The 12,620-nt window shown below is 42.1% G+C and overlaps 1 protein-coding gene across 4 annotated transcripts in view; it reads right to left on the minus strand.

The window, feature by feature from the left end:
• The window catches only part of LOC308400038 (fish-egg lectin-like), a 59,592-nt gene that overhangs the window by 46,179 nt on the left and 793 nt on the right, over window positions 1-12,620 (minus strand). For all 4 annotated transcript variants that reach the window (XR_013972302.1, XM_080887508.1, XM_080887509.1 and 1 more), the window contains exon 2: window positions 7,248-7,375. Coding sequence is in view for 2 of the 4 variants with exons in the window: in XM_080887508.1 (XP_080743634.1) it covers window positions 7,248-7,260 (13 nt within the window). In the remaining 2 variants the exon portion in view is untranslated. The remainder of the gene's footprint in view (window positions 1-7,247; window positions 7,376-12,620) is intronic.

Below are 12,620 nucleotides of genomic sequence, written 5' to 3' on the forward strand. Positions count from 1 at the left end.
CCAGCAGACTTAAAAAGTCCTTTGTCCCAAACACCATTAAACTGTTTAACTCCTCGCTGGAGGGGAGAGGGGGGGAAACGGGAACAAAGGAGGGGGGAACAAGTAAGCTGTAGTGCCTTTTCACTGTGCAATCGTTTTTGTTAATATCCAACGGTGTAATAGACTCACTTGAAATGTGCCGTTCCCTTGTATTCTTATTCCTATTTATTCTATTTATCCCTTTTGTATACTCTGTATTTATATATGTGCATATGTGGTATATTTCTGCTCACATTCTGCAACTTCTGTCGGTGCTGTGCTACTGGAAACTGAATTTCCCGGAGGAACCCACCTGAGGGATAAATAAAGTTTCATCTAATCTAATGTAATCAGTGCAGGGCTTTGTATCTACCACTCCGCAATGAGCGGTCACGGTCACGTGGCTTTCCGTTGCCCTGGAGCTCCACCCATTTGTAGTCAGAGCAACAGAAGATGCCCGGGACAGTTTAGCCATAACTTTAAACTTTTCCTGCTCATACATGCTCGGAATGATCTTGTCACACTGAAGTGGACGCGCAACGAGATATCATAGCATGGCTCAAACACGTTCATCACAGTTTAAACCCCTTGTTTTGCACAACGGAATACGGCCTCCCGTCTGCAGCTAAACACCCCAATATGTTAGTAATAGCTTTAGCCCGGTCGGATTGGGCAACAAAGTGCTGCTTAAATGCCGCAAACTCCTCTGCTTCACCACTTGGACCGCTAGCGCTGACCATAACTATCGCTTGACAGACTGACCACCATACACATACTTTTTTTTTTTTCCTTTTTCGAATCTTCGGATCACGTGCGTACTGAACAGTGGAGTGGGATCGGTTCGGATTTTGGATCAACTGTGATCCGTTGCACCACTAATGTTTGTATAAACAAGGTCCAACATATTGTCTCCTCTTGTTGCAAAGTTAATGTTCTGGTGAAATTTGGGTACAACTGATTTAAGTGTGGTGTTGTTAAAATCCCCAGCGAAAATGAAGAAGCCATCAGGGTGGGCTGTTTGCAGATCACTGATAATCCTCTAGAGTTCATTGAGTGTTCCACTAGCTTTAGCATTTGTGCTAGCACTAGGTGGGATGTAAACAGCAACGATGATCATCACAGTAAACTCTCTTGGGATGTAAAACGGCCTGCATCTGATTGCCAAGACCTCCACAAGTTCTGAACAGTGCACAGATACAGTCGCTGCATTCTTTTAAGAGTGTCAGCCTTGAATGGGAAATTACTTGCCGAAGTGACTCACTGTACTCAGGAGATCCAATTGCTACTCTCCGGCAACCATGTTGAGAAGATCAGTCTGTTTTTATTCAAAGCCCCTGAAACACCTCTGGTATTAGGTTATCCGTGACTACAGCAGCACAACCCCCAAATAGACTGGTCTCACAGCTGCTTGACAGGATGGAGTGTTAAATGCCACGAGCAATGTTTAAAGTCGGCATTACCTAACATCACAGATAATATCCCAGCAGAGGTTTCCACGACCCCTGACCTCTCTAAAGTTCCCAGCGATTATCACGACCTTGCTCCAGTGTTTTGTAAGGACCGAGCACTGTCGCTCCCACCCCACCGCCCCTATGACTGCTGTATTGATCTTCTTCCTGGAGCGTCCCTACCTACCAGCCGTTTGTACAGTATTTCTAAGCCTGAAGGCGAGGCCATGGAGCGTTACATCACAGATTCCCTCGCATCAGGTATTGTTCGGCCCTCCACGTCTCCCCTCGGGGTGGGATTCTTCTTTGTTGAGAAGAAAGATAAGACCCTGCGCACCTGCATTGACTTTCGGGGGTTAAATAACATAACTGTCAAGAACAAGTACCCTCTCCCACTGCTGGCGTCCGCGTTTGAGCTCCTGCAGGGTGCCGTTATTTTTTCTAAACTCGACCTCCGCAACGCCTACATCTGGTCGGCATTCGGGAGGGGGATGAGTGGAAGACTGCGTTTAACACTCACCTGGGGCATTTCGAGTATCTCGTCATGCCATTTGGCCTCACCAAAGCTGCAGTCTATCTGGGTCAGATATGAACCAAGTTTAGCTGGAGTTTATTTTCGTTGTGCTGACTTTTTACAGTCAGTTACAATAACTCGTACTGCGTACTAGCTAGCATGACAGAGTTTCTATAAAGCTGGGTGGTTGCTATGATGTTACTGATAGTGAACTTTATTTTATTCATAAGGTTAGTTACTAGAGTTGCCAACCATCCCGTACAAACGGAATCGTCTCGTATTCAGAGAAATTATTACACGTTTCGTGTTGAGCTGAGAAGGGACGCAGTTTGTCTGGGATGGAAAAAGACACAAAGCTGGAGTTATTCTGTCGTTACGCTGCACAGCTGCCTCTTCTTCTCTCATTCTCTCCCTCCCTCTCCTGTTGCTACTTCAATCATGAAACTAATCAATGATCAGCTGATCAGCTTTTCTCTCGTTTTTGTTTATAGCCCACTTTGCGCCAGAAAGAGGAAACCGCCAGATGTCGCGCTAAACTGCAGCACGTCTAGGCTTGATCAGCTGTTGTTAGAATTTATTTAATATTAATTTCTAGTATCAGCTGAGGTTTGCTGGAGCCACAGCTGTAAAGCTGCTGGTTATGATGTCGGTTTGTATATCTGGTGAGAGGGAAACATGAAGATGAAACCAGGAGATGTCCTTACTGAATCATCAGAGCTGAACAGGTGATGGAGAAACAGGTTTACCTTTTAGGTGACATGGATGAGTTGAAGTTATGAACGGTTTCTGAGAGACAAATAACACCAGGATCCTTTTCTAAGTAGCTGACAGGTGGTAACTGTGCAGGGGTGGGTCTAGCAAAGTTTTGCCAGGGGGCCAAGGAGGGCATTAACAGGGAGAGGGGGGCACAAAGAAATACTTTCTTATTTTCATTTAAAATGTCTCGCTGTTATTAAATAATTATCTGAAGCTTACAACCAAAGTTTTTATCTGACGTAAAATGTATAGAAATCATACATATACCAACAAGACTGTACATCACTGTCACAGCAGCATTTGCTTTCATTCAAAGGCTTTATGGCTTTAATACCTGGTGGGCCGGTCTCTAATTAAAACGATTTTGTGTCCCAGTCCAGCCCTGAGCACGACACGCAGTGAATTAATCTGAGAAGGTGCATCAAAAAAAAATAAATGGCTGGGCCAGCGGTGCACATCGCAAATTAGCTCACATAGACACATTAGCTGTGTCGCTTCTTAATGATGGTATCATAGCTAACAACCCCAACTACCAGATTCAACTTGTATTTGGCTAAAAATAACTTAGAGGGACGTTGTTAGCTTTCCACATTCCAACACTTCAAAAGCTTCAGGAGCTGTCCACTCAGCACAGCATCAGCACCATGGAAATACACGGATACATCCGTAGACTCGAGACCCAATGCATTTTTGGGACTTTCAGGCGTTTGGACCAATGTTTTCTTTTCTGATCAAACCAGAAATCTTTAATGAGCAGCTGGATTTATCTCGCATTAACTGGCTGAGGTAATGCCAGTTAATGCAACATCGAAGCAGCTGGAATCCACAGCTGTGCGTGTTCATGGAGCTGCATGTTCACCTGCTGGACATCACTACCTGACAAGTTTAACTGTCTTCAGAACATTGCAGAGGCCTTATTGACATTATTTAGAATAGATAGAAGAATAGAATAGAATAGAATAATCCTTTAATTGTCCCATAAGGGGAAATTTGGTTGTAACAGCAGCCAAAAAGACACATATACAAACAAACAGTACACAGGACACAGAACAGAAACATACAGAATTTCTTACATATTTACATTAAGGACAATGGTTACTATATACAGAGAGTATTGTACAGTTGTTAAATTAAATAAAAATAACTACAGATAAGAGGCAGAGCAGGTTGTAGTGCGAATCGGTTAATTAACTTATTGCAGTTACAGCGCAGATGTGAACATCTATGTTTGTTGGGAGCAGTTCTGGTAGTACAGTCTGACAGCTGCAGGGAGGAAGGACCTGCGGAAACGCTCCTTCATGCATCGAGGATGCATCAGTCTGTCACTGAAGGAGCTCTGCAGTTCAGCAGCATTTACATGCATGGGGTGGGAGACTGTCCATCAGAGATGTTATTTTGGCCAGAGTCCTTTTGTCTCCCACCACCTGCACCGGGTCCAGGGTGCATCCCAGAACAGAGCTGGCCTTCCTGATGACTTTGTCCAACCTCTTCCTCTCAGCTGCCGTTAAACCGTTGCTCCAACATACAACACTGTAAAAAAATGACAGATGCCACCACAGAGTCATAGAAGGTCTTTAAAAGCGCTCCCTGGACTCCAAATGACCTGAGCTGCCTCAGCAGGTAGAGTCTGCTCTGACCCTTCCTGTAAAGAGCATCGGTGTTGTGGCTGCAGTCCAGTTTATTATTCAGGTGAACTCCCAGTTACCTATGAGAGTCCACTATCTCAATGTCCACTCCCTGGATGTTCACTGGTGTCAGTGTGGTGGGTCTGCGTCTCCGGAAGTCCACCACCAACTCCTTGGTTTTCCCGGCGTTGATCAGCAGGTGGTTCTGCTGACACCAGTCCACAAAGTCCAGAGTCCACTGTCTGTACTCTGAGTCGTCCTCACCTGTGATGAGGCCGACTATGGCAGAGTCGTCAGAGAACTTCTGTAGGTGGCAGCGTGGGGAGTGGATGGAGAAGTCTGCAGTGTAGAGGGTGAAGAGGAACGGTGCCAGCACAGTTCCCTGTGGGGCCCCCGTACTGCAGACCAGCGTGTCAGAGACACAGCCCTGTGACCTCACATACTCTGGACGTTCTGTGAGGTAGTCCAGCATCCACTGGGACATGTGGTGGTCCACTCCCGATAACTCCAGCTTGTCTCTCAGAAGTCGTGGCTGGATGGTGTTGAAAGCACTGGAGAAATCAAAGAACATGATCCTCACAGTGCTTCCAGGCTTCTCCAGGTGAGTCAGAGCTCGGTGCAGGAGGTAGATGATGGCGTCCTCCACCCCAATGCCAGGCTGGTAAGCAAACTGCAGTGGATCCAATGAAGACCTCACCAGGGGGCGCAGATGGTTTAGAACCAACCTCTCGAGGGTCTTCATCAGGTGCAATGTCAGGGCTACCGGCCTGTAGCTGCTGAGGTCCTTGGGATGGGAGGTCTTTGGTACCGGTACCACACAGGAGGTCTTCCACAGCGGTGGTACTTTCCCCAGTGACGGGCTCAGGTTGATATCCTAGGATGCCACACAGTTCATCTGCGCAGCATCTCAGGAGCCTGGAGCTGACGCCATCTGGACCTGCAGCCTTCCACACCTTGATCTTGCGAAGCTTGTTCCTCACTTGAAGTGCTGAGATAGAAAGAGTGGATTTTGGGGGAGTGGTGTGTATGTTGGAGTACACAGAAGCCAGGGGTGGGTGTAATGACTGGGAGCTGGGAGGTGTGAAGCTGAGAGGTGTGAAGTCCTGAGATGAAGGACAGGCAGGCCCTGAAGATGAAGGAGATTGCAGCAGGGGGACGATGCTGTGGGAGGGGTGGGTGGTTGATCAAACCTATTAAAATATTTATTTAGGTCATTCACCCACCCCAAGTCTCCTGCAGCCTGGGGGGTCGGTTTTTGTCCTGAGATAGTCTTCAGGCTGTTCCAAACCCCTCTGATGTTGTCCTGTTGCAGCTGCTCTTCCATCTTCCTCCTGTAGTTTTCCTTTCCTTGCCTTATCTTCAATTTCAGCTTCTTCTGAACAACTCTCCGCTCCTGTTTGTCTCCAGATCTAAAGACTCTCTTCTTCTCCTTGAGGAGAGCCTTAATTTCAGGATTTATCCATGGCTTGTTGTTAGAAAAACAACATACCTTTTTGATGGGTATGGTGTTGTCCACACAGAAGTTCATGTAATCTGTAATGCAGTCTGTGATGCTGTTGAGGTCATCCTCCAGGGGGCTGCAGAGGTTGTCCCACACAGTAGAACGGAAACAGTCCCTCAGGGCCTCTTCAGTCTCTGCCGACCATTTCCTTACTGTGCGTTTCACTACTGGTTCTCTGTGTACAAGAGGTTTATACACAGGCTGGAGATGAACCAGATTGTGACCTGAGCCCCCCAGGGGAGGAAGAGGTGATGAGCTGTATGCCTCCTTGGTGTTGGCATACAATAAGTCCAATGTTTTATTGTCTCTGGTGTGGCAGGTAACATACTGGGTGAAGGTGGGGAAAGTGGAGGACAGGGAGATGTGATTAAAGTCCCCAGAGATCAGGAAAAGGGCCTGAGGGTGCTGTGTTTGGAGTCTGCTGGTTACAGTGTGCAGGACCTCACATGCTGCTGCAGCGTATTTGTCTCTACATGTCTGTGTGAGCAGATTTTCTCTCACATGAGTCCTCAGGTAGCCGTCTGAATGCTGGACACTCGCAGACCTGTGTCTCTGAGTGGGAGACCAGAGATCACATTAACATGTGTCTCTGTATTAACAAACATGCTATATTGGCTTAGTTTATTTTTCTTATCATTGTTGTGAGGAGACCATAAATAGCATTTGTATTTTCTGTTGTACAGTTCATTTGCTGTTATGGATTAAAAAGTGTCTTTTTTTGTTTCCAAATAGCTGATAACTATTCGCTGATAGCTGCCAACATCTGCAAACAAATATAATTCTATAAAGTGGTTCTATATATTGTGTAACTGTTAATATAGAGCGTTATTAAATTTATTGCTAATGCAATCATATGGCACACTGACTTCTGAGGAAATTTTAAATGACACTCGCCATCAGAAAGGTTGCCGACCCCTGGTCTATAAGAACATGGCAAAATAACTGATTTTGCCAAATTAAGTTGTAAATTATTTCTACAGATTTAATATTATGTGATAAATGACCCGCATAATGACAGATTAGTTTATGTGTATTTTTAGAGTCTGCAAAATAACAGATCAATTTCCTAATCTGTGTATTATTTGCAGCAAAACAGGGCCAAACATGAAAAGAGTTGCATTTTTGCTATCACTAGCCAAACACAGATCCAGTGACAATGTAATGTAATGCACGGTTTGCACAGTTTCCTTCTTAAGTGTTTGTGTGGACAGCTAAAAGAAAATATTTTCCTTCATCGCCCTTAGAGCAAACTGAAAATGAAAAGGATCTGTGAACATGTGGTGCTTAAACTGAAACCCTGCTCCAGAGTTACTGGTGACACTAACGTGAAACTAGACTGTAATTTTATTGATTTTGGCAGTAAAACACACGGCTCACAATCTTACCTTTGGTACACATGACCAGACGTACTCACTGCAAAGACACTCCCATCTGTTACAACTTCAACCATTTTTGCACGGATCCCAGACACATGAGTCCAGCTACTGGCGTAACAGCTGGTTGGCGAGAGACTCTGGCATTAAAACGGTGAAATGTCACAATTCGTGAAAAAGATACACAATCATGAATTCAGTCACAGAGACTGCAAAATATCATTAAAGTTCAATAAAAACAAAATTAAAAACGGGAAACATTTAGTTTACAGGGGGAAAAAAATGCTGATATGCTTTTGCACTTTTTAAATGATCAAGCTGGTCAGATTTGCCTGTAAAATAAGTACAAAGAAGCATCAAATGTTTGTGTTCGCATATGAAATAAATAATTAAATGTCTTAAAACTGCAACTGAAAAAATTCCACCACACTAAACATTCTAAAAAAAATCTCTGCATCTTTGCTGAACTACTGTACCAGGATGCATATGCCTATGTGCATGTCAAAGTATGTGAACCATGAGACCGAACTGGTTTTTCCGGCAGTTCTGAATAGCTAGAAGAGGAGGAAGTTGTTTTTTGTTCCCAGCAGATATAGAAGCTCTGTATTTTTTCCAAGCAGTGAGAGAATATTTAGTAACAGGGAAGTCTGTGATTGTATTTATAAGAAACAGTAATACATGCTTGTAACACACTCGAGTAGTTAGGTATCACACCTCACAGGCTCAAATGTCTGTTGTTCAACATTAATTAATTAAAACTATACTTTTTTAAGATAATAAATTCATTTTATGAAATTTTTTCTTTAAAATATAACTAAAATGTACCAGATTGGTTCACATATACGACCTATAGCACACATACTGACATACTGTACAACTACATGACAATATAAACCCAGAGGAAATTCAGACTTTTCATAACTCTTGATTTTGTTGAATTTGAAAAAGAAAAATAGGGAGAAATTGCCATACAAACGTTCTGGATTCTAGAGATGCTTTCAAATCGCATATTTTATTTAAAGGACTGTAATAAAGAAATGCAGATGCAGTGTTAAGTAATGGCTTTTTTACAGTGAAATTCATCTGTGAAATAGTTCAAACAGAATGGCACTAGATGTGAAGTCCCTGCAAGGGCTGTGTTCACTTTTGGTCAACATTCACAGGGCAACAACCCTGTGAACAGTGAAACTAACAAGCTGCTGCTTCTTTCTTTTTTTTGTGGAATTTGTGAAAACGTGCATGTGATCTTCCCCAGTATTTAAACTCCAATATCCATATCCCTCATCACAGCATCACAATGAAATCCAACAACCAAACGAGGATAAAGAAACGAGCAGAAGAGAATCCAGGCAGTGTGATCATTTATTTTACCAAGACACCTCCGCTCCCATCAAAGTCACCCTTATTCAAACATCATAACTCTGACACAGACTGACAAACTGCTTTTAGTGACTGACAAGTTTTGTTTTGTTTTTTAAATGAACTGAACTGTGGTGCCGCCAGCATGCCAGCATGCTCCCTGTAGGACTAGTACTTGTCCTACAAGTCTGACGACTTTCCCTAAATGTAGCTCGAGCTGAAGGGTTTGTATTTTCATACACGGAGGAGGGGGATCCAGCAGCACTGCAGGATCATAAGTACAAGTAGAACTTCAGGGGAGCAATCAAAAAAAAAAAGTATTTGGGGGGTTTTGTAGACATTTGAAATATAGTTTGTGTAGTAATATTCCCCTTCACAAAGAGATTTTGAAGAAAATATGTGCTTCATCTGCTTCCTTCAATTCAATTTATTTATATAGCACCAAATCACAACAAAGGTCGCCTCAAGGCGCTCCTTCCTTCCTGTGTGTGAGAGAGAAAACTGAACTAAAAAGTCTGATTAGTCTTAATATCTTTCTTTCACGGTCATTGAGCACAGCACTGCTTTTTCTCAGGAAAGACTAGCTTCAGCTTCCTCACAATTTAAATGTTTTTGATACCTGCAGATCACTGTGACACTTTGTGGAGTTTTCACCCTTTGTCTTGTGTAGTATCTACTTTAGTGCTGCCTGATCTAAGGTTTGTAAGCACATATTATCTTATTTGCTGCTTTAGATCATCATTATACTGCATTGGCCAGTTACACTCAAGCTCTAACACCTGACTTTCTACTCAGGGCAGCCTCACAGCTGCCACCTCTCTGCCCTCTTTGATGAGGCTCATCAAGAGATGTTTTAGCAAAGCTTTTAGATTTCCCCTTAGGGGCTCGTGCAGGGCATCTACCCAATCCAAAAGGTCAGTGGTTTGCACGCTTTGAAGTATCCTCAGGAAAAATACTGAACTTCTCCTCCTGCTGTTTAGATGTCCTGCCAACAAGTTTTTTCAAAAAGGTCTCAAAGACTAGAGTCAGACCTGTTACAGATCGTCAACTTTTCTTTATCAGGCGTGTTTCCAGAACCACTAAAAACTGCTGTAATCAAACCTATACTGAAAAAGGACAATCTTGACAAGACACAAATGAACAACTACAGGCCGATCTCAAATCTCCCATTTTTAAGTAAGATCATTGAAAAAGCAGTTTATCAACAGCTCAATTACTTCTTAAAACAGAATAATTGCTACGATGCCTTCCAGTCAGGTTTTAGACAGAACCACAGCACTGAAACCGCTCTGACCAAAGTGTTTAATGACATATGTCTGAATACAGACAGTGGAAAAATGTCAGTCCTAGTTTTACTGGATCTCAGTGCAGCATTTGATACAGTTGACCACAACATATTACTCAAACGACTGGAGAACTGGGCAGGTCTTTCAGGAACTGTACTAAACTGGTTCAAAACATACTTAGAAAACAGGAAATACTTTGTATCAATAGGTAACTTCACATCTGAGCAGACAAGTATCACATGTGGAGTTCCCCAAGGTTCCATCTTGGGACCCCCTCTGTTTAACATCTACATGCTCCCACTGGCACAGATTATAAAGAACAACAAAATAAACTACCACAGCTATGCAGATGACACACAAATATATATCACAATGTCACCAGGAGACCGAGGCCCTGTACAGGCTCTTGGTAAATGCATTGAGGAAATTAATGACTGGCTGTGCCACAATTTTCTCCAGCTAAACAAAAACAAAACTGAGGTAATAGTCTTTGGCGCCAAAGAAAAACGATTACAGGTCACCAGAGAACTTCAATCTATACACCTAAAAACCACAAACCAGGCGAGAAATTTGGGTGTAGTGATGGATGCAGACCTAATCTTAGAAAAACACATTAAGACAATAACAAAGTCAGCTTACTATCACCTCAAGAATATTTCAAGGATAAAAGATCTGATGTCTCAACAGGACCTGGAAAAACTAGTCCATGCATTCATTTTTAGTAGGCTTGATTACTGTAACAGCATCTTTACAGGTCTACCTAAAAAAAAAAAATCAGTCAGACAACTACAGCTCATTCAGAACTCTGCTGCTCGAGTCCTCACTAAGACCAAAAAAGTGGACCACATCAGTCCAGCTCTGAGGTCTTTACACTGGCTGCCTGTCCGTCAGAGGATAGACTTTAAAGTTGATACTGGTCTATAAAGCTCTGAATGGTTTAGGACCAAAATACATCAATGACCTCCTGACCCAGTATGAACCTTCCAGATCCCTCAGGTCATCTGGATCCGGTCTTTTATCAGTTCCCAGAGTCAGAACCAGACACGGAGAAGCTGCATTCAGCTTTTATGCTCCTTATATCTGGAACAAACTCCCAGAAAGCCTCAGATCAGCTGAAACACTCAGTTTATTTAAATCCAGGTTGAAGATTCACCTGTTCTCAGCTGCATTTGAATAAAGCACCAAATCCACACTTTTAAGCTTAAATTTCAAAACTTACATTTAACTACTGATTTTATCTACTGTTCTGATTTTATATACTGTTTTGTTTGTTTGTTAATTAGTTTATTTGCTTGTTTTAATCAATTTTAAATCATGCTTTTTATTTGTTCTTGTTTCTAATGTCTCTGTAAAGCACTTTGAATCACCTTGTTGTTGAATTGTGCTATACAAATAAACTTGCCTTGAACCCCGATTGCCCCTGCCATGTGAGCGCTGATGTGAATGTTAGACAGATTGGTTAGGTATAGAAAAAGGTGATTTTGTGTAAATGAGGCTTGTAGTAAAATAGAGCTTTGAGTGATCAGAGTGGAAAAGCATTAAGTACCAGTCCTCACTCTCTGAAGGACTGAGGTGAGGCCTGCAGTGTCTTGTTTTCTCCTTTTTCACCTGCTGATCAGACATGGGTGTGTGAGGTGCAGTTAATACCGGTGTCATTTATTAGGTTTTACCAAGTACATGGGCTAATATTTTAATCACACAGTTGGAATAAACTTTTTGCTTCAGTACAAAAACACTTGCTTGGTGAGATGATGCTTCATTCCATTGGAACATTCTTTTCTTTTTTTACTGGCAGTTGTGACTTGTGTTTATCTACACTGAAGGGAGTGGTGCCACAAAGAATGCCGTCCAGCCACACAGAGCAGTCTATGGGAAACCCTGAGAGGTAAAGCTAACTGACACGATCCAAAAGAGAATCGACCCAATTAGACCCCAAATCAGGTCTCATTTTCCTTTCAAAAAGGTCAAATAAATCGAGGTACAAATCTATTCTTTATCGGAAAGGAAATGAGACATATTTACAATTTATAAATGCTTGTACATAAAATACAATGTACATTTGCACAGTTTATAAATCTAAAAAGCCATTTTCTTTTCTTTGTGCTTGCAAACAGTTTTAATTATGAAGCTGCAGATTTTTATAAATCTGTCACTTAACCAACAATATACCACGTTTAGCCTTTCATGTATTTCATAAAATAGAAAAATGGAAATATGTGGAAAATAGTGTGATGCCAAGTGTCAGTCACTTGAAAAAGGTAATTAGTTACTAATTATGGAATACTTCTCCAAGAAAATAATCCCATTATTTTCCTGATTACTTATTTTCAAATTACTTTATTACTTAGTTACTTTTAAAAAACATGATACACAACCTGAATACATAAAAAGCAACAGACCTTTTCTTTTCATCTTTTAACTTTATGCACAATGCATCAAGCAAAAATTTAATTGCACGCAACAGTCTTTGACTTGAAGTTCGTTTAACTCATTTTCTGCATATAAAATATGATAATCTTTTGTGTTTACACTCACTTTCAAATATATGCACGTAAAACACTCCCGTGGCTGTCTGCTCGGTGCTTGCTCAGATTCAGAGTTTAACAGAAAGAAGTTTTCTTCCCACGCAGAGTGTACCAGTGGATGCTAATGTTTTTGTCACTTTTTACAGAATCAAACTCAAAGTAAAATAAGTACTTCTACGCTGCATGGTTGTACTCTTTCCTGCACTCCATATTAG

Source organism: Rhamphochromis sp. 'chilingali' (genome assembly GCF_963969265.1).
Source record: "Rhamphochromis sp. 'chilingali' genome assembly, chromosome: 7".
In the NCBI taxonomy this organism is placed as follows: domain Eukaryota; kingdom Metazoa; phylum Chordata; class Actinopteri; order Cichliformes; family Cichlidae; genus Rhamphochromis; species Rhamphochromis sp. 'chilingali'.